The sequence below is a fragment of the Ursus maritimus genome, unplaced genomic scaffold (genome assembly GCF_017311325.1).
Source record: "Ursus maritimus isolate PB19 unplaced genomic scaffold, ASM1731132v1 scaffold_12, whole genome shotgun sequence".
Taxonomy (NCBI): domain Eukaryota; kingdom Metazoa; phylum Chordata; class Mammalia; order Carnivora; family Ursidae; genus Ursus; species Ursus maritimus.
In genome coordinates this window covers 40,090,627-40,113,551 of record NW_024423564.1, presented here as the reverse complement: position 1 = coordinate 40,113,551, position 22,925 = coordinate 40,090,627, and the positions used below count along the sequence as shown (strand labels likewise).

The window sequence follows — 22,925 nt, the reverse complement described above, 5'->3', positions numbered from 1 at the left end:
TCAGTGTTCTAATTTTATTTTATTTTTAATTAATTTATTTATTTTTAAAGATTTTATTTATTCATTTAACAGAGAGAGGGACAGCCAGTGAGAGAGGGAACAGAGCAGGGGGAGTGGGAGAGGAAGAAGCAGGCTCCCAACGGAGGAGCCTGATGTGGGGCTTGATCCCAGGACCCTGGGATCACGCCTGACCCGAAGGCAGATGCTTAACGACTGAGCCACCCAGGCGCCCCTCAGTGTTCTAATTTTAATGAACAACTGTGGCAAAATATTTGGATAATATTTATTAGTATAATTTTTCCAATGAAATCAATGAACAAAATGAAAAATGCTTGGCCATGTTTGAGAAACTATCACTTCCATGTATAAGTTTAAAAATGGAACAGTTGGAGACAATTATCTCATCACCAGCTAATGACTCTCAGGTGCTGACAATCTTTCACATTTTTCCAGCAGTGAATGGATTGTAGCATTCATATTTTTGAGATGTAATGTAATTACTCCAGAATTTCTACTCCTAGGTGAGATATTTTTCCTTAGAGAAATCATATCTTTTTGTTTTTACTATCTCTTGATCTTAAAACTACCATAATAATTATTTTCAAAAGATTATTTAGGTTACTGCTTTTACTGAAGGTATGTTTTACTCTGTCTACTCTTTTGGGTTCTGTATGAAAGAAATTATTTGCCCAACTCTGAAAGAGTCCTCAAAGGCTTGTGTGTCAACTAATTACTCCTACTATTTTCAGTTTTGTATATAGTTCTTAAATGAGTAAAATACATGACTTTTGTATGTGGCTGCTAAGTTCCATGCAGCTCTTCCATATGTATGTTATTATAGAATTTGTTAAATTAGCTTACCATTCACATCTGTTCTTGCTTTTTTCCACTGTTTTATTTACCATAACCTTGGTGATGCAGAGTAATTTGGACTCCATGCCTGAGGGCTTCTTCCAAGTACCCCTGGACAAGATAATGTATATAAAATACTGTGCTACCAAGTGCACAAACATTCTCATTCATCATTTTACTTGTGTAAGGAAATGTTACTGAAAAATAGTAAAAGTCAATAAATTAAGACCTCCAAAGAATTATGTTTGATCACGTACAGGAAAGACGACCCTACTGAAACAATTTGTAATCGAGTACCCACCTAGAATGGCCTTATCCTTCTCCATGCTCCTTTCTGTTGCCCAGCTCCTCCAAGATGTAATGTCTGCTGTCATCTACTCATATAATATGCTCTGCAGATTACCTGTATGAGAATTATGTGGGGGTAGATATGAGAAAATGTGGATTGCTGGAGCCCATCCCTGATGAATCAGAGTATCTTAGGATGGAGCCTGGACATCTGCATTTTAGATAACTGTCTCCTCCATCACTCATAATTCATACGCACACTAAGTACCCACTGTAGCTAGTCCTACTGATATCCTTGAAGCCCCTTTAAGGGTATTAACGCCCCCCTCTGAATCCCTGAGGCATTTATCTTTCATAAATTCACTTAGAGCACTGTTTTTCTTCTCATAGTTTTGCAGTGACTCTGAGAGATATGAAATAGATGTTATCCTAACTTTATGTCTTATCCTGTGGGTCTCAGGGTATGCTGTTTACTTAAAGTTTTAATTCACATTAACTTATTTAGCCAAGTTGCGAGTTCCAAATTAATGTATGAGAAACAGCAAATAATCACTAGAAAAAATATGACCAATTTAGCTAAACAAAACAAAACAAAAATTACTGGGTATTAAGCCAGACACACAGTAGGTGCTCAGTGAACACTTACTTATTATTGATTACTAACTTTATTCTTCCCACTGTATCACTTTACCTCTTTTTCCTCTTCCCACTTTCTAGTTCTCTATTTCCAATTATTCCTAACAAAATTTACTTGAATTTCAGCTACATAAGAGTTATTTCCTTGCCCACTTGTCATCTTTAGTTGTTCATTGTTGCCACGCAACTATAAAGCATGCTATCTTTAGTTCCAGGGAAAACTGCATATGGCTTAACAAATCCTGTTTATTTTCTCTCAAGTATTTGCTTACTGGACACATATATAACTGGAATGGGGGAGGGGACATTGCTGGGGAGGGGTGGACAGTGTATGGTTCTTCAGCATACCTAATCTTACATGTTGTAATTAGAGGCTATATTTGCTGAGCAAAACAAATTAGCAAACTTATCTCTGATTCATTTGATGACTACATGTTTTCTTATAAACAAGTTAATATTATTGCTTTTGGCAGGCCTTTAAGGTTGTTAATTTAATCTTAGAATTTTTTATGACTCATTCATATTTGATTTTATAGTTGATACTTTTAAGCTGTTAGAAATGCCAAATGCTACTGAATGGAAATACTGTAGATCAATAACCTGGGTTGAACTGTAAGTCTTAATGTAAAGTGCAGACTTTATTTTTTTTAAGATTTTTTTATTTATTTACTTGACAGTGAGGGAGACAACACAAGCGGGGTTGGGGGGGGCAGCAGAGGGAGAGAGAGAGGCAGTCTCCCCGCTGAGCAGGGAGCCCAATGTGGGACTCGATCCCAGGACGCTGAGATCATGACCTGAGCTGGAGGCAGATGCTTAACTGACTGAGTCACCCAGGCGCCCCATAAAGTGCAGACTTTATACTTTTGATTAATTGAAGTTAATTCACTTATTTTAGGTAGTAAGGTCAATTTATTTTATCAGTCATACTTACTGATATCTGTTATATACATAACAATATGTGAGAATCTGGAGAGGATACTAAAGAGGAATACAAAACATGGTTTCTACCATCAAGGAACTGTGTGGTATGTAGAGAATTTACCATATGTGAAAAAGTCAGCATCTATGCAAATACAATACTCTTGTAAAGAGCTATTTCTAGAACATTAGATTGTACTTTAGGAATTCAGGAAAGTGAGGGATTAGGTGGGCTGGTGTGCCAGTCTCTCTAGATTGACTTTCATTTTTAAAATTTTTTCCCGGTGGCATCTGTAGCCTGGGACATATCAACAAAGACTTTCTTTCCTCTGGCATCTGATTTAGCGTTGACTCAGAATAGGTCATCTGAGGGAGGGAGGAGAATGAGGTCAGGGTAGGCAAATTTGTGGGGCTTAGGGCAAGAGTACAAATGGAGGCCCAGATACCATATCTTAACCATTGAAAACTAATTGCTTAAAAAACAAATTGTCAAATAATAAGATCTATCCTTCTATTTTTTTTTAAGAAGACTTACTCATTTTAGAGAGAGAGCATGATCAGAAAGGGCAGGGAGAGGGAGAGAGAATCTCAAGCAGACTCTGTACTGAGCGCAGAGCCCTATGTGGGGCTTGATCTCATGACCCTGAGATCACAACCTGTGCTGAAACCAAGAGTCGGATGCTTAACTGACTGCACCACCCAGGCGCCCCTCTATCCTTCTATTTTAACCAATATTTTTTCACAATGATCCAAAAGGTGAAGTACAAATTTAGAGTTCCTCAGTTCATCAGAGTTTGACACTAGAAATTAGGAACATGGGGAGAAACGGGTCTCTCCCTGCAGTCTACCTATTATTTTCTTACCCAGTTTCGCCTCCTCCCACTGACTTTCCTTGGCAAAGAGCTGCTCATTGACTACCCTCAGGCAGGTTGTGCCCACCAGCAGTGCTGGCTGCCTGTACCTTAGGAAAGCCTACACAGTTTCTGGAAGGAGACTTGGGGCCACCTTGGCAGAGAAATCCAGGATCCTGGGTATCCAGAGCATGGTCTAGAAGGGACAGCATGACTTGCAGATGGCCACAGCCCCTTGACTCTGTGGACTCCATACCTTGTAGGGTTTTGTGCCTCTGGAGGAGGGCTGGAACAGGGGCTCCTTTTGCTCAGGTCTAAGAATATTGGGTCAGGCTGTTCCTTTCCTCAGCTGCTTTTCTTCTGGTTTGCCTCTGGCTAGGAACTTCCTTCAAACAAAAGTCACAGGTCCTCTCAAGGTGTTTTTGTCTACAGAACTTTTTAATTCCTCACTACTTTGGACTTTGGGATAGAAATGGCCCTGGGATACAATACTATGTGTTATGAGTATATCTTGACCACCACCTGCCCAGTCCCTTTGTCAAACCATCACCAAATATTCTTAATTTGAGTGTACCATCTATTTTCTTCTGGGACTATGGCTAATACAGCTGGTTCCTTAAGCGAGATTGTCCATGAAAGTGAAGTTAATGTAAGCCTCAAGGCAAAGAAAGATAGAATTTAGAAATTAAAGGTAATTGAAAGGCTGTAGAATCCAACCTTTCCACCATAGGCCAATACTTTTGCTCTCTTTGATATTTTATTTGACACTTTTATTTAAAAGCGTTCTTTGAAGTTTTTCTTAATTTCACACCCTCTTGTTTTCCCTCGCACTGCTTGGATATTGAAAATATACCTGCCACATACCCTGCCACATACCCTCACTTCTCTTCCTACTTTAATCAAACTTCAGCGAGCTTTTCATTCATACAATATTTTGTGAAGTTATTTGGCGTTCACTTGATAGGAATGCATTATTTATACATTAGGTTTTCTCTACTCTTCTCAGCACAAAACCAAGTAATATTATTTGGTGCTATAGCAATCATAATCACAAAGGCAAATTCAAGCTCTGAGATCCTGTCGCAGTATTCCATTTTCAGGGAGTATGAACCAGAATATGTTTATATTGATTTTTAAAGCTCATATGAACTGGAATATGTTTATACTAATTTTTAAGTCATAGAACATAACATAAAACAAAAATATTAAAACTATCCTAAAGAATTAATAGATCCCCTCCTCCCCTCCCACAGGACATCTGCTAACCTTAATTTGAGAAACATGGATTTTTAGGACTGAATTGATGTGAGAGATGGGGAAAAAGTTTGATATGATAACTCAAAGATGTCCGGTTTGGGTTACTGAGTACATTATCCTATTTCTGAACTCAGGAGTAAAAAAAAAATGCTTTGAGTGAAAAGGATGAGTTTATAAAATCTCATTTTGAGTTTCTTGCAGTACATTTTCTTTGTGGTAGACTGAGCTGCAGATATAAATTTAGAGGTCAACAACATCTGCTGGAACCAAGAGAACAGATGTGGTCATTCAGGGAGAGCATGCAGAGTAAGAGAAGTGGCCAAGAAAAATAATAGCCTTAGAGAAAACAGTTCCTGGAAAGTAGCAGTTAGCTAACAGGGAGAGAGGTACGTCAAAACAGAGGCATGTTTTAAGAATGAAATGGTCAGTGCAGTCAGATACTCTGAAAGGTCAAGTAGGATAACGACTGAAAAGAGTTAATCATATCTGAGGATTAAGAATAGATCAGAGCACAAGCAATTTCAGTGGAGTGTGGGGGCAAAGTCTGATCACAGTGAGCCTAAGAGCAAAGGGGGAAGTGAGGAAAAGCAGCCTATAATTCAAGATTATTTTTGCTTTGTTGTGCAGATGTAGCTAGAGGCCACTGCAAAGGTAGTACTTGAAAACAGTCGAAAAAGATTTGGGCTTCCGACCCCCCAGTGAGTGGCACCAGATGTGGAGAAAGGCAAGAGCCAACAGGTAGCTTAAAAATAGAGATCCTAACAATCGTTGAATCACTATATTGTACACCTGAAACGTAACACTATACGTTAATTATACTGGAATTAAAAAAAAAGAGATCCTAGAAGAGTGAAAAGATCAGTGCAAGGGTCAAACTGAAAGATTTCTTCGGAGTTGGGAGACGGGAGGTGGGTATCGTTATACAGAGGGGTGGGGAATTGAGGGAGCTCACACACTGAACGGAATGGCTTCGATTTTCTCTGTAGAATAAGGGGCAGGGTCCTCTACAGGGACCAAGAAGGTTGGGGGTGTTGCACATGACTTGGGGAGAGCGCTGAACATTTGGGAGAGACAACTGCCCACAGCGAGTAAAAAGGGTTACTGAGAGGCGCTTAGGGCCGGCTTAGAGCGTCTATGAATTGAAGCGGCACCAAACTCAAAACTTTCCCAGGGTGAGGCGCAGAGAAGGCTGACGAAGGCTGACTTCTACCTAAATCCCTATTCCCGGTGGCCCAATCCTGTGTGAGTGCCTACCTCAGATCAGTGAAAAGCACCAGAAAAGCCACCGCGTTTGTGTTCTAGACGTGTTGTTCTCTAGCTTCAGCATCTCAAGGCTTTTACGGACATCGAGACCTTTTTTTTTTTTTTTTTTTTAAAGGCGGGGAGAGAACCCGGGGAGATTAGATGCGGGAATGGGCCCAACTTTTCCTCTCCCCGGAGGGCGGGCAGGTGGCCGCTGCGGTCCAGGTGCCTCTCTTCGCAGCAGAGGAGGGGGGCCCTGACCCGGCGCGGCCAGGCGGAAGCACCTCTGCCATTGGCCCAGCGGCTGCATTTACCTGCGCGCAGCCCCGGGGCAAGAGCGCAAAGTCCGCGACATCCAGCGGGAGAGGAGGCGGTCGGCAGTGCAGGTGGGCCTCCGCCCTCAGCCAGGCAACATGCCCCTGGGCTTGCGGAGAAAGATGAAAGCCAAGTCCAAGGAGGCCGCCCAGCTGGTGAAGGTCGAGCAGCGGGGCGCGGGCGGCGACAGCCTCCCGGACCCCCCGCCTCCCACACGTAAGCCTGTTTTCTACACGCAGCTAGCCCACGGCAGCCCCACTGGCCGAGTGGAGGATTTCACCAGCATCCGGGAGCTCTACGCCAAGATCGCGGGAGTGTTTGAGATCTCGGAGTCTGAGGTAGGGGATAGGTGCTCAGCTCAGCCTGGCGCGCGCGCCCGCCCCTCCTCTCGCGTGCCCGCCCCCCTCGTGCGGCCCCCGCCCCCTCCTCTCGCGCGCCCCCCGCCTAGCCCAAGTGCCGGGCCGGCTTAAATTGGCGGGGGCTGGCAGGGCTCAGTGGTGCTGAGTCTCAGGTCCGAGGCGGCGCCGAGTCTGTCTGCAGCGCCCCCGGCGAAGTGAGGAGGGGAAATGTAAGTCCGGGTCCCGAAAAAGTCGCGTTCCCGAGGCTCCTGGCTTCTGGGAAACCGGGGGCGACTTTTCTTCCTCATGCAAATGAGTATGCTTTACTTGCCTGGGAGCCTCCCCAGAGTGGAGATCTGACTGGGCAAGTTAACACTCTCCACTTCATCTGGACTTTGCTCTCCTTCCTCTGCTCGGTGGAGAGGGTCACGCTGAGCATCTCCCAGAGTAAGGAAGAGCGAGAAAAGTGCCTGCCAGGTGATAGCAAGCTGGGGTCCACTTAGCCCGTCAGATGTCTCGCGCCAAACACCAGCGTCCCTTTGGTGGTATTCCCAAGAAGTTGATTATACCAAAGGTGCCTAACGGAAGAGAATTATATCTAACGCTATGGGATTTTAGTTAACAGAACTTTCAGAGGGAAAAATCGGCTCTAAATTTTACATCCTGTCCTTTTAAAGGGGCTGAACTTCGCATTAATTAGATTGCATGCGTGCCTGGAACTGGAGTTTGCTGTGGGCGTGATGTAGAAAGCACTAGTTTATGTGGATGTTTGTGGGACTACTTTATTTATGCTTACAAGAGCGAACTGCAGATCTAAGAGAAGTTAGCCCAAGGAAGTATTTTGTCCACATTTCAAGGAAAAGCGTGAGCTGTTGCCCTGGACTCCAGGGAGTGCAGAGAGCTGTCTTTGAATGGCACAGAGCTGCACTTGGATTTTTGTTCTTTAATGTTATCAGGTCTGCTCAAGTAAAATTGAGGTCGCGGCAAAATTCCAAGAGATGGAAAAGAGCTTGAAGTGTAACCTTTTGTTCTTTCAGGGTTCCCAGGCACTGAGGGGCAAATCACAAACCGATTTTGTGAATTATTTATATTGACCTGGAATAGTAACAGTATTTCATGTTCGTACAGGACATTTCAATTAAAAAACACTTTCACGGGAATAATGTCCTTTTTTATTTGTATTTTTTTTCCCCCTAGGAGAGGCAGGTGCTATGTAGTTCACTGGGTAGCTAAGGACAGGATTTGGAGACACCTAAGCCTGGATGTGAATCCAGGTTCTACCACTTACTGTCTGTGTGGCTTTGAACAGGTTTAACTTCCCTCAATCTCAGCCATGTATAAAACAGAGGAGAAAGAGGGTGCCCGGCTAACTCAGTTGGTAGAGCCTGTGACTTTTGATCTCTGGGTGGTGAGTTGTAGCCCCACGTTGGGTGTGGAGATTACTTAAAAATACAAATCTTGAAAAACAATCAAAAAACAAAAAGAACGAAACCCAGATATGAACGTCTACCTTGAAGGGTTGTAAAAACTGGAGTTCATATATAAACTCACCAGATTACATGGTACATGGTCTATGCTTAACAAATAGGTATTGGTGATACCAGTTACAGTTAAGCAAGGAGCTGAGGCAAAAAGTGATTGGGCCTTGGTATAAGGTCACATACTTAGCAAGAAAATATCTGGGATGTTATTCAAACTTGGATCTTCTGGTTTCTAAGCTAAGTGAGCTTGTTAGCATACTTAACTGACGACTTTAAATGTCTCTTCTACAACTAGGGACTCCAGATTTAGTTGCTTTGCGTTAATAGCCTTCTCATTCTGAGCTCAAGGTGCATGATTTTTTCAATGCACTTAATTCCCGAAAAAAATATTGATATCACTGCTTCAGAGAGGAAACAGGCTTTGAGGTTCACAAACTTTTCAAAATTATACGTAATTAGTAGCAGAGCCTGGCTTTAAGCCCAGGTGTGTTTGTTTTTTGTTTTCTGAGTTCAAATTCCATGAACTACTTCTTTTTCTTCTTTTTTTTTTTAAAGATTTTATTTTATTTGACGGACAGCCAGCGAGAGAGGGAACACAAGCAGGGGGAGTGGGAGAGGAAGAAGCAGGCTCCCAGTGGAGGAGCCTGATGTGGGGCTCAATCCCAGAACGCCGGGATCATGCCCTGAGCTGAAGGCAGACACTTGACTGAGCCACCCAGGCTCCCCGCAAATTCTATGAACTTCTATTCTGTATTGCTGCCCAAGTTTTCCAGGGTATCTGTGATAGCTTGGCAACCATTGTCAGTGTTTTCAGTTTCCAATGCACTGAATTAGGAGATAAAATTCTGAGATAATATAATCCTGCTATATCAAAGTTCATATATTTTTATAACTTCAAAAAATATATATATATATGTATACTTATGCATATAACCAACATTAATGCGAGTTTTCCAATTGGATTAAGAATATATCCAGGATAGAGTATTGGTCATCATCGTATAGTATGTCCTAAGTATCTCAATGTTTAATTTTGAAATAAGTAATTTATTAAAATGCACTCTGGTCAGACCCCATTTCTCGTCTCATTCCCCCAGCAAGGGGAGTTGTGGTATAAAGTTTTGAGCTGTCAGTGGGAGCAAAACAAATTTCCTCCCCTTAATAGGTTCAATAAATTGTCAGCTCAGAATTCCTGCCTTTTTCTAGAACAGTGGCTATAAGGTTATGCATGGCTCTGTATGAAGAGTTGAACCTTCTTTACTAAGGGAGGGTGGGGAAAGGGAAGGACTTGGCCTGACCTGATTTCAGGTGTGGCAGATTTACTGGGAGTTCATAATGTGCCCATGACTGTGCTCGGCATGTAAGTGTATAGTGTGGTCTTTCTACCTTCACTATAGCACTGAGGTAGGGGTTCTTTTCATTTTATAAAGCTAAATGAGGCTCTGAGAAGTTAAGCAGAGTCACTGAGCTGGTATGGGGCAGGGCCAGTATTTGAATGCAGGTTTCCTGGTTCCACGTCCATTACATAGCAGCTGTGAGGTTCTTGGTAACTGCATTCAAAATTTCAAATACAAACCCAGGAAAACTTCTTTTTTAAAACAAAGGGTCTTTTCAACTGAAGCCTCAGACCCCACCACAAAAATATTGCCTCAAAAAAAAAAAAAAATGCTGTTGTGAAACTAATTTGGATTTCACCTATTTCAAGGTCCCTGAAGGCGGAAGCTAAGGAAACTATGAATCTAAGCAATGAATCACTTTCAGGGTGCAGCCTGTGATCACTACCTTGAAACAGATGGCCAATTATGCAGAAATCCCTTTGAGCTGATTTTTTTTTTTCTAAACAACTAAATGAGCAATTCAGTAAAAAGAAAAAAAAGTAAATCTTGCCTAAAAGAGCAGTTAACTTTTGTAAATGCAGGGACACTTTTACAAAAAGTTTAATATCATCTTTTAAAATATTCAGGTTATACAAAGGAATTGATTTTTTTTTCAAAGATTTTATTTATTCATTCAACAGAGAGACAGCCAGCGAGAGAGGGAACACAAGCAGGGGGAGTGGGAGAGGAAGAAGCAGGCTCCCAGCAGAGGAGCCTGATGTGGGGCTCAATCCCAGAACACTGGGATCACGCCCTGAGCTGAAGGCAGACGCTTAACGACTGAGCCACCCAGGCGCCCCAAGGAATTGATCTTTAAACTCTTGAGCTTCAGTCGTAACATTTGTTGAAGGGGCATTTTGAATATGTGAGCACTGTGATTGTTTGGCAGGAGTTTGTGCCATGACATGTTTTCTTAGTTTTCTATTATGTGGAAAGACTGTAGAAAACGGTTATTCAAACAGGCTTTTTAGGAAATCAGTTTTGTAGTTAGATACTTCACGTGTCCACGAAATGAAAGCTCAGTTTCTTTAATGATTTCAGAAATTAATGGGATGCCTGGGTATCTCACTTGGTTAAGCATCTGCCTTTGGCTTAGGTCATGATCCAGGGTCCCAGGATAGAGTCCTGCATCAGGCTTCCTGCTGGGCGGGGAGCCTGCTTCTCCCTCTGCCTGTCGCTCCCCCTGCTTGTGTGCGTGTGTGCTCTTTCTCATTTTCTCTGACAAATAAAATCTCAAAAAAATTTTTTTTTCCTTTAACTTGGTTATATTTGTTCATATATATAATACTAAATCACTGAATGAATGGGTCAAGCAAATGTAGCCTCTTCTTTCTCGATACATAAGGCAGTCCAATAAAGCAGTATTCTAGGCAAGATCAGATTTTAATTTGGGAATTGTGGTTTTAATTTCAAGCTTTATATACACCAGTTTATAAATAACAATTATGCTGTGATTTCTCTCAACAAATCTTCCCTTTTCACCCCCCCTTATCTCCTCCTGTTACCCTATTTCTCTTTCCTAGCAAAACTCAAAAGTTGCTGCCTCCAGGGAGACAAATCCTGTATCTCCTCTGTCTAATCAAAACTCTGATAGCTCCCCATCTCACTTAGAGCAAAAGCCGAAATCTTACAGTGGGTACAGGCCCTGTTACCTCTCTAATATCTTTATTCCTTCTTCTCCAGCCAGTCTGGCCTCCTAGCTATTCCTTGAACTTTGGAGCCTTAGGGCTGTTGTCTTTACCAGAACCTTCCTGCAGAATGCTGTTCCTTCTTTGTCTGCTCAAATATCACCTTCCTCAGGCTGGTACTGATTGTCCCATTTAAAATTCCCCTCCTCACTTAATTTTCCTCCATAGCATACTAACATCCTATGTATATTTAACTTATTTTTTTTCCTCTCCCATGTAGTAGAATATAAGCTCCACAAAGACAAGGATTTTGTCTATTTTGTTTACTGATATAGTCCCAAAGGCCCTAAAACCGTACCTAAAGCATGATTGGAGCTCAAATATTCATTGAATAGAAGAATCTTCACACAGTTAAAATCCTGTAGCTTTAGTGTGCAGCTTTCGTACCAGTTACAATAATACCTTAATGTAGATGTTAACTTTTCCTACTGCGGTGCGAAGAGAGACTAGCTTTTGATGGAGGTAGGAATGAGGAGCATCATACATACCTTGAAGGGGGTGGGGAGTAAGAAGGTGCAGTATGGACACTGAATATGAAAAGTATAGAAACTAAGACTTGGGTGCAATTCTTGCATCTTTAAAAATTCCAGAAGTTATGAAGTTGGAGGCTCTGTTTACAAGCAGAATTGCTTCCTAGCTGAATTAGTGTATGGGGAGCTGCCTTGTAAAGCTTCCCAGAAACTGCTTTCTTTTTTTCAAGTTGCTGGCATCAGCAGTGAGCTCTTGTGAAAGTCAATATTCTGTATTTACGTGGCACTTCTGGAGAACATGAACTGCACTGCAGACTTTATCGTTTCCCAGCAGTGCAGATAATTGGCAAGTGGAACTGTGTCTTTCTGCTTCACAAATGGGAAATCCCGGAAGACTAGAGCAAAATGAGGTTCACTGACTTGCATATGGTCCCTCCTAGGAACAACAACAAAAACACACCAAATGAAGGAATTTGGGAATCCAGTGTGACTTTTACCATTGAGCTATGAGGACTGTGAAGCAAGCCCAACAGAACTGAATAGGAAGAGTGTAAGAGTGAGAAGAGCAGCCCCTGCCATCTGGAAGCTGGCATTCTTCTCTTGGGCATAAATGGTTTCACAGAACATCAAAATCTGATAAGATCATTCTGTGACTGATGGTGCAAGTCAAAAGTAAGACTACCCTGGGGGTGCCTGGCTGGCTCAGTCGGAAGAGCATGTGACTCTTGATCTCAGGGTTGTGAGTTTGAGCCCCACATTGGGTATAGAGATTACTTAAATAAAACTTAAAAATCTTAACCACAAAAAAACCCAAACAAAATAAAAAACACCTCTCTGTAATCATGTCTGGACAGAAACCAAAACCTGAACATTGTTCACACCCCAGAAATGACCAGGTGTCTGCCTTGCCCCTCAGACCAGGTGACTGATACAAATGACTGCTGTTCCTTCAGTAATCCTAGCTTTAGCTTTGATAACTTCTCCCACCTTAGAGATAGGTTTACTAAGCTAGTCCTAGAATTGGCCCACTTCCTGATGGTACCCTATTCAGAGCAAACGCATGTTTCCTTGCACATACTCCCGAATCCTTTCCATCATCCTTTTACTCAGGCGGTAAGTGGTGGTTCCCCACGGGATGCTGTCTCCCTTGATGCAAGGAACCACAAACTAGAGGTGAGAAATCCTGGTGTCCTTGGCTGGAGGGCATTGACAGTTATTACTGTTGGATTATTACAGTGCTGACTCTAAAGAGGCACCTTGAATATGATTTTCCTGATCCTGCCCATCTTCTATTTTAATATTTTGATGGTCTGGTCATACCTTTTAGAAACCTTTAGGGCTCCCAGTTACTTCTTATTCAGTTATAGAGGCTGGTGCATGACTTCCTTCTGGTGAGGGCCCCCTTCCTGGTTCATTGTTAGCACCTTCTTGCTGTGTACCTGCATAGTGGGGAAGGGCTGGTAATCTGTCTGGAACCTCTGATAAGGCACCAATGCCATATACAAGGCCTACCCTCAAGATTTAAGCAACTTTCAGTTGCTTCAGCTAAACAGTGTCTCCTATTCCTCCCTCTTGAGTCCTGTCCTGTGCCTGCTGCTCTAATCTCCTCTCCTAACCACTCCCTCTATATTCCAGAATATTTAACTGTTCATTTCTCTGCATTTTCTCATACTGTTCTCTCTCTTTTTTTTTAAGTAGGCTCCACACCCAGAGTGGAACCCAACACAGGGCTTGAACTCATGAGCCTGAGATCAAGACCTGAGTTGAGATTAAGTCCGATGTTTAACTGACTGAGCCACCTAGATGCCCCGGTTCTCATTTCTAATAGCTCCTATTCACCTCTCCAGTCTCAACGGTCACCTCCTCTAAGAAGCCTTCCTTGTGAATCTATCAGTCTAGATTAGGTATAATACCCACTATTGCATGATTTTAACATAGCATTAGCACACAGAGCTGAATTTAGTTTTTCCTCTGTCCCCCAGGACGTGGGGGGAGGGAGGGCTTGGACTTTTTTTTTTTCCCTATCTTGTCTCTAGAGTAGCTAGATGGTTTAGCTGCTCCATGAAAGTCTGATAAAAGTAAATGGCGGATACAGTAGGAGCTGAAGATGTAGATTGTGAGGCTATAAATGTCCTTGAAGCTGTATAGATTTTATTCTGTAAGCAATGAGAAGAACTCAGATGTTTTTCAGCAGCGGATTGATCCCTGACTTCTGTTTTAAAAGTAGAATACAATTCAGCATTCATTTGCTATGTTTGTTTTATGTTTGTTTTGTAAGTTTAATATGATGGTATTTTCTGGAATTGTACAGTACCATCTGATAAGTTCTAAATATATTACGATCATTATATATGCTTACTATCCCTCGTGGGCATCAGCTTTTTTTTTTTTAAGAGGGATTTATTTATTTATTTATTTATTTATTTATTTATTTATATATTTATTTGACAGAGACAGCCAGCGAGAGAGGGAACACAAGCAGGGGCAGTGGGAGAGGAAGAAGCAGGCTCCCAGGGGATGAGCCCGATGTGGGACTCGATCCCCTAACGCCGGGATCATGCCCTGAGCCGAAGGCAGACACCTAATGACTGCGCTACCCAGGTGGCCCTTAAGCGTCATTTTTACATGAAAAACTCAAAACAAAAACCAATAAGTTATTTTGAGAAGTGGGAGAATCTAAGCAGCTGCCTTATAGACCTCATTGCTATCAGGAAGATAAGGAATGAATAAAACTGTTGATTTTTGCTGGAAATCCCCTGAAGTTAACATGTGAACAATCCTAGAGTAAAGTCTGAACCCCTGGGTGGAGGCCAACCACTCTTCTAGCCTGCTACATCAGAGGCTGATGGCTGGTCTCTTTGCCTTCCCTCTCCCCCACCACTCCCATCCTGAGTGGACATGAAAGGCTCTTGCAGGTTGCAAGGGATGGAACACTCAGATTACTTTAGGCAATTTGTATGTGTTTGTATTAAGATGTATAGGCAGGTAAAGAAGCTCAGGACGGCTTCTGCAGCTGGGTAGTCCTGTTCCATGGACAACTGTAGAATCATTCATGCTGTCCAGGTGAAAGCAGTAGCTTTAGACTTTGGAGAATTAAGAGCAAGTCTGTTTGTCCTTCACCTTCCATTTCAGCTTGCCCCTCCCCGTTCCCCCCCCCCACTTCTCTTCTTGACTGATTAATGCCTCTCATCCTTTTGATTTTGCTCCTTTAAGGTTCTCTTGCCTCATCTGTGTCTGTTTTGTTACTGCTCTACTTTCTGTGCCCCATTGTGTCTCAAATTCAGACTCCCTGAGAGTCTCTATGTTGGCAAGTCTGGGTACAGAACAGGTGGGACAGGGCCTGTGAGGCTGTGGATCAGGGGCTTATCTCTGGTCCAGCCTGTAGGGCATGTGGTACAAAAGCAGGTGAGTGGTAGTTAAAGGAGTCACGTTGGAGAGGATCGTGGACATGACAGGTATTCTGAAGACTACTTTAATTAGGGGAATGGTAGTTCTCTTCCATGACCTGTCCAGACTATGAAACTATATTCAGCTCCCTATGACTTTTTTAGCATATATTTTTTAAGTAAGCTTTACATCCAACATGGGGCTTGAACTCACAACCCCAAGATCAAGAGTTGCGTGCTCTACTGAGCCAGCCATGCACCACCCCCCAATACCCTTACCCCCTTGATATTTATGCATTGTTCTTCCCTGTACCTGGGAATCTTTCCCCTTCTCCTTTCCTGTTAACTGTGTTAAAAGATGAATTAAGGTATATTAAAAATCTTAAGGGTTTATTTGAGCAAAATTGATTGGAATTGAGCAGTGCCAAACCAGAAGTGATTAAAAGTGTTCCACAGATAGGAACTAGGGGCAAGGTTTTTTATAGAGAGATGTGGAAACTAAAGCAAAGAAAATTTTTGTTTGCATTATTTAGGAAAGCCTAGTTCACTGTGATTGGTTATCTCTAGGTTTTGTATTCTTTTTTTTAATATTTTATTATTATTATTTTTTAAAGATTTTATTTATTTATTTGACAGAGATAGAGACAGCCAGCGAGACAGGAACACAAGCAGAGGGAGTGGGAGAGGAAGAAGCAGGCTCATAGCGGAGGAGCCTGATGTGGGGCTCGATCCCAGAACGCCGGGATCGCGCCCTGAGCCGAAGGCAGACGCTTAACCGCTGTGCCACCCAGGCGCCCCTAGGTTTTGTATTCTTAACCCTGAGGCATTTATAGGCTTAGATTTTGGTTTGCTTACATAGGCTGCTGAAGTATTAGAACCATCTCAGTCTAAGGGCCTCCTTGTTTAATTAAAGAACTTTTACTTACACTCAGGAGTCCCTACCCAGAGCCTCCCCCCTTCCCCATCTGCACCCCCACCTCAAGAAACCTCTTGCCTCTCCTCTGAGCTTCCATAGCTCTAACAGACTGAATGACAACTGTTGATTTACTGTCCTTTCCATGAGATTGAGAGCTGCTCTAGGCAGGTACGAGCAGTTTGAAGTAAATTTTTTTTTTCATTTTTAACTTTTTATTATGGAAAACCTAAATACATGCAAAAGAAAAGAGAATATTGTAATACCTCCAAGGTGCCCAGCTTCAACAATTATCAACACTTGCCAATATTTTTTTTTTTTAAGATTTTATTTATTTATTTGACAGAGATAGAGACAGCCAGCGAGAGAGGGAACACAAGCAGGGGCAGTCGGAGAGGAAGAAGCAGGCTCATAGCAGAAGAGCCTGATGTGGGGCTCGATCCCATAACGCCGGGATCACGCCCTGAGCTGAAGGCAGACGCTTAACCGCTGTGCCACCCAGGTGCCCCGCCAATATTTTTTTAATCTCCATTAAAAAAAATTTTATTAAATAGAGAACAAGTAGATAAAAGCACATGAAACAAATGTGCTACTTAACGGATAAGTTGAACATCCTAGTAACTATGTTACTATGTAACCTAGTAACTATGTTCATGTCAGAAAACCATCCTTGCCAACCCAGAACCTTCCAAATACCTCCTCCCATCTGTCCCCCACAAATAATCACTATCCTGACTTATGGTAATTAATCCCTTTAAAAAAAAAAAAAAAGCTTTATCCCCTAAATGTGCTTTCCTAAACACCATACTTTAATTTTGGCTGCTTTTAAATTTCTTGCCTTTTTTTTTTTTTTTTTAATGCATGGTTTCCTTCCATTCTCTTTTTTCCCCTTCCAATGTATTTGTTGAAGAAGCCAGGTAGTTTATTCTGTGTAGTTTTTCAGTTTGTATTTTGCTGATTGCATCCCTGTAGTGTAGCTTATCAACCCCTGCCATTGTATTTTTTGTTAATTGATAGTTGTATCTTAAGACTTAAGCAGATGAGGTTTGATTTCCAGTCACCCTCCCAACCCATGAGACAATATCAAAAGTATAGTTTAAATTTTTACTGGTTGAATTAATGAAATCCACAGGAGAAATAGGTAAATTTTTACCTTTTAGGATGGCTTCAGTATTACTCCTGGAATAGAATCTAGCCCATTTTGAAAAGCCTCTTCTGTGTTCTGTTTCTGTTGTCTGTACAGTTAAGCAATGGTGTCTCTCTACAACCTTTTGAATATATGGCTAGAACTATTTGGGGGCCCTTTATACCAGATAAATCTTGCTAGCCATACGCTTGGCAGAGCCAGATGGACTCCTTCACTACATTGGAATGCTAGCAAGAATTTTAATTCTTCCAAAAGTAACCATTGGGGAGGTATATCTTCCTGCTATGTGTATAGAGAACCAAGTACTTGGGAAAAGGTTGATGCCCTTTAATAAGAGGTGCTTATCCTATAAAAATGCATATTTTCATTTGTACATGTTATGAATTTATAGCAAGAGAGTATAATAGTTTTAAAATAGAAGATATACATATTAGGCCTGTTCAATCTCATCAGAAGACCTTTTGATTATTGACTTTGCCAGTCACTGCTCCAAATCTTGAGATACATCAGTGAGCAAGAGCAAAAGCAGATCATAACCCCTGCCCTTATGGAGCTTGTAGTCCAGTCCTCCTGCCTATGAGATGGATACTTCTTGAATCCATGACCAGTACCAGCCAGAGTGAGTACTTTGGGCATTTGTTGGTCTATTTTCCGAGCTCTTATAAAGTAGAGTTCTTTTTTACATCCATGTTTCTTGCATTTTAAGAAAAAGGGACCCAAAAGCTTTGGTAGGCAGGATGAAAATAAAAGCATGTATGTACTTTTTTTCTGGACAACCCTTTGTGAAGTGGTCACTCTTAACACCTCTGTGCTGTAGTCTTAAACTTTCCCCCTGTCTAGAAGCATTGAATGATCATATAGCTCAGTGTTTGGGAGTGCCACATATTATCTCTGAGATTGTGGGCAAGTTACTGGTTGCTCTGTTTCTGTTCCTCCTCCGTAAAATAGTGTTGATAGTAGTGACCATATAAGATTATAAACATATAGATCAATGCCAGGTATTTATTAAATGTTTTTATAATTCTGGAGGTGAGTGGGGCTTCATTGTATTCCAACTTTTTAACCTGTTTATCAGCTAAACAGCACGTGCCTGATTACCTTTAACCAATATTTGCTGAAGGAGTCCATCTACCTGAGTGCTTACTGTGAGTCCAGTATTGTGCTTGACGTTGGAACATGAAGGTTAAAAATACATAGCTCCTTCCTCCAGTTGAGTTCAGTTTAAAGACAAGAAATTTAACTAGTTTTTGGTTAAGCTAGAATTTTCTAAAATGTATTCCAAGGAATACTAATCTCTTGAAATATTATTATAGAAAATGCCTTCAGTTGTCACATAACTGGGAAATCTATCTTGTAGACTCACAGTTTTATGTTAAAGGCTCTAAGAAGTCCACTAAAAATTTAAAAAGCTTGGTGATTCTCATTCCCTACATTGATTTGACTGTGGAATCCCCGCTCCTCCCCCCACCCCCCCTTTTTCCCCTACATATTACTCCTTAGGCCAATATTCTAAGGTATATACTTAAAACAAAAAACCTTACATATTTTTTTTAAAAAGCTATTCATCAGTTGTTGTATTCAGTGATAGAAAGGTTCTCTGATGATAATCTAGTTAATGCTTTAATCTTTTATTTCATTCTGAAGAACTCAGCCAGATAGTTTCAATTTCATCATTGTCCTCTGCTGATCTTTTTGCTGTTCTGTTCACATTGTTATTCAACTTTGGGCAAGTCTTCCATCTCCTTGGCCTTCAGTTTCTTCATATGTAATATGGGGTGGGTAGACTAGACCAGTGATTCCCAAACCTGGTTGCATCCCAAAATCACCTGGCAACCTTTTAAAAGAACCTTGGCTTCTGGGCCCCACTTCTATAAATTTGGACTAGAGCCTGAATATTGTGATTTTTACGGTTCCCTGATATCCCTGGGCAGCTGGCTTGTCATCTATTACTGGTAGATTGGTGTTTGGGAACCACTGGGTTAAATGAGGAGATCCAAAGACCTTTTCAACTTGCATGTTTCTCCAGAGCTGTGTACTTAAAAATATTTACCCTAAAGATACAGATGTAGTGAAAAGAAGGGACATGTGCACCCCAGTGTTCATAGCAGCAATGTCCACAATAGCTAAACTGTGGAGGGAGCCAAGATGTTCTTCAGCAGACGAATGGATAAAGAAGATGTGGTACATATATGCAATGGAATATTAGCCATCAGAAAGGATGAATACCCACCATTTGTATCTACATGGATGGAACTGGAGGGGATTATGCTAAGTGAAATAAGTCAAGCAGAGAAAGACAATTATCACATGGTTTCACTCATATTTGGAACATAAGGAATAGTGCGGAGGACCACAGGGGAAGGGAGGGAAAACTGAATGGGTAGAGATCAGAGAGGGAGATAAACCAGTCCAGACTCTGGGAAACAAACAGGGTTACAGAAGGGAGGGGGTGGGGGGATGGGGTATTAAGGAGGGCACGTGTTATGATGAGCACTGGGTGTTATATGCAGCTAATGAATCATTGAACACTACATCAAAAACTAATGTACAATATGCTGGCTAACTGAACATAATAAAAAAATGAGTGTCCTCTTTATGTACAGAGTATTAAAATACATACAAAGGTTACTAAGTGCCGTCTCCTGGAGCTAACAGTGTATAGGTGTGGTGGTAACAAGGACAACTAAGAAGTATACATATGCTGATAATACAAGGTGGAGAATGAAGGATGTTGCCAGAGATACCAAATATACAGAAGAGGGTGAGGTAGGCAGAGATCAAAGAAAGATGAGATGGAATCTGGCTGAGAAAGTTATGGTAGAGCCTCAGAATATTGAGTCATGTGTGTATTTACTGTTCAGCATATATACCTAGCATGTGATTTTGATTCCACAAATGCAAAACTATAGCTATATAAAAAAACTATAGCTATATAACAAAATGTATTAATGAAGTCCTAATAAACTGGACTTCAAACCAGAGGCAGGCTCGTTCGTTTCTCCCTCCCTCCCTCTCTTTCTTTCTTTCTTTCTTTCTTTCTTTCTTTCTTTCTCTTTCTCTTTCTTTCTTTCTCTTTCTTTCTTTCTCTTTCTTTCTTTCTTTCTCTTTCTTTCTCTTTCTTTCTTTCTCTTTCTTTCTTTCTCTTTCTTTCTTTTTCTTTCTTTCTTTCACATTTCTAAAATTCTAAATAAAACAGCAAAAGTTCTGTCTGCTTTGCAAGTGGATGGACTATAGAAATCCTTGAAATTGTAGAGACCCTGGTGCACTTAAATGATCATTTAGAGATCATTTCCTTCTTGTTAAAGAAGTTCTGGACAGAGAGCACGAGATAGAAACACTAATAGTGCTCCCTGTCAGATAAATAAAAAAAATGAAATGTTTTGAATTCAATTTCAGAAAACAGAATTCCACGTATATGATTCAGTAAGGTGCAGTAATAGAAACTTGAAATAAAATATTAGAAGTTAGGCTTTATTTTCTGCTCTTGTGACATCAAATATATTGCTTGGAAATTTGGGATGGTGATATCACACAAGTTCTTTTGTAGTTGCCTCAAAACTGTTTGGATATAAGCAGGATAGTTATGATCAATTTGTAAGATCTATTCCTAATACGATGTGTCTAGTCTCAACTTCCTTTTAGTGTTATTAATCACACCCTACCTTTCAGGTCCTCCTCTTCCCCTCTACCTGTTGGCTCTCAGTTAAAGGTATCCATAATGTTTGTCCAAAGGGAAGTGGTCTCTTTTAATTTTCATTCTTTCAGTAAATCTATTAGCAGAAATTATTCTCTGTAAAGCAGAAGTCCAAGGGGAGCTACATAGTAAATGATGTTATTTAAAACCAGTTTTTAGAGGTGCGTGACTGGCTCCATCAGTGAAGCATATAACTCTTTATGTTGGGGTTATGGGTTTGAGCCCCACATTGGGTGAAGAGATTACTTTAAAAACTGGCTTTATTTTTTTTTTAAAGATTTTTAAAAATTTACTTGAAAAATAATAGATGTACATGATAAAGATTGGGGGGGGAGAAGTGGGTCACCCAGAACCACCATTCCTTAGTCTTCTTCCCCAGAAGCATCTGTTGTGGCCACTTTCTTGACCATCCTTACAGAAAAATACTCTATGAATTTGTAAGTGTGTGTATGTGTGAAAGTACACGCATATCTGAGTATAAGTCTCTCCTCCTTTCACTTTTTATTTTATTTTTTTTTTGAGAGCGAGAGCACAAATGGGCACACTGTGAGTGGGGGAGGGAAGAGAGAATCTTAATCAGGCTCCATGCACAGCACAGGGCTGGATCTCACAACCCTGAGATCATGTCCTGAGCTGAAATCGTGAGTCTGACACTTCACTGACTGAGCCACCCAGGTGCCCCCAAATCATAGAATTAATTAATTAATTAATTATTTAAAAGTAGGCTCCATGCTGGGCATGGAGCCCAAAGTAGGGCTTGGACTCACAACCCTGAGATTAAAACCTGAGTTGAAATCAATAGTCTGATGCTTGAGGCACCTGGGTGGCTCAGTTGGTTAAGCTTCTGCCTTTGGCTCAGGTCATGATCCCAGCGTCCTTGGATTGAGCCTCATGTCAGCCTCCCTGCTCATCACTGAGCCTGCTTCTCCTTCTTCCTCTGCTGCTCCCCCTGCTTGTGCTCTCCTGCACTCCCTCTCACTCTGTCAAATAAAAAAAAAAGTCTTTAAAAGTCTGACACTTACTGACTGAGCTACCCAGGTGCCCCCTCCCCCTTTCACTTTTTTTTTTTTTAAGATTTTATTTATTTATTTGACAGACAGCAAGAGAGGGATGCGGGGCTCGATCCCAGGACCCTAGCTCGATCCCAGGACCCTGGGATCATGCCCTGAGCGAAAGGCAGATGCTTAACGACTGAGCCACCCAGGTGCCCCTCCCCCTATCACTTCTAAGCATACTGTGTGTCTGTTCTGTACAGCTGGTGGTAGCAGAAGCAAAGGCGAAGACCTGAGAGATTCTGAGGGTCCTTCCTGGCCAGAGAGCTGATATCCTGTCTTTGATGGTGATCAGTCAGTTTTGAAAACTTCTAAGAAGTCTGTCTTTTGAAAGGGTTTCTGTGCTTGGCTTTGCTTCCCTATGTTTCCTTATGAGAAATGCCCAGCACCTGAAGTAACTAAAGATGTTCCTTGAAACTCCTAACTCAGATAGAAGTAACAACAGGTATCTTTGGGCAAGATGCTTGCTGAGCTAGACAACAGAGGAAGCCAACCAAGGATGGGTGACTGTCACTGCTTCTCTGGATTGGAATCTAAAAAAAACTGGCCGCCTTCACTCATTTTAGAGACCCCAGCCCTGCTGTTTTGGGTGCCCTGAGTATTCTGAGGTTTGGGTGCTTAAAATGCAGCCTAGCAAGTTGAAGCTTGGGCATGACTAACAGCAGGGAGGTCTTGCGGCTCCTATAGATAAGTGACAGGCAAGAAGGGACCTTAGACCTTGTCAGTGGTAGAATATTTGTTTTTAGAAACCTTTGGCCATCCATAAGTGGTCGTTAAGAGGCTCAAGGACTCAAGTATTCAAAAAGTGTTTTTGCTATTCTATAAAAAAAAAATCTCCCTGGAGATAAGCACATGTAGAGGAATAGTTTTATTTTTATTTATTTATTTTTAAAATTTTTAAAAAAGATTTTATTTATTTATTTGACAGAGACAGCCAGCGAGAGAGGGAACACAAGCAGGGGGAGTGGGAGAGGAAGCAGCAGTCTCCTAGCAGAGGAGCCTGATGGGGGGGCTCGATCCC

The 22,925-nt window shown here is 41.5% G+C and overlaps 1 protein-coding gene and 1 long non-coding RNA gene across 4 annotated transcripts in view; one reads left to right on the top strand and one right to left on the bottom strand.

Annotated features, from left to right (window-relative positions):
* Window positions 1–884: 884 nt before the first annotated feature.
* Window positions 885–6,422, bottom strand: LOC103662982. The gene is made up of 3 exons (XR_568623.2): window positions 6,359–6,422; window positions 1,154–1,255; window positions 885–963 (listed from the first exon to the last, which is right to left on the bottom strand). It is a non-coding gene; the product is annotated as an uncharacterized LOC103662982 (long non-coding RNA).
* A 35-nt stretch (window positions 6,423–6,457) lies between these two features.
* GIPC2 (GIPC PDZ domain containing family member 2) overlaps window positions 6,458–22,925 on the top strand; it is a 72,814-nt gene continuing 56,346 nt past the window's right edge. For all 3 annotated transcript variants that reach the window (XM_040627109.1, XM_040627108.1, XM_040627110.1), the window contains exon 1: window positions 6,458–6,697. In XM_040627109.1, the coding sequence (XP_040483043.1) occupies window positions 6,458–6,697 (240 nt within the window). The remainder of the gene's footprint in view (window positions 6,698–22,925) is intronic.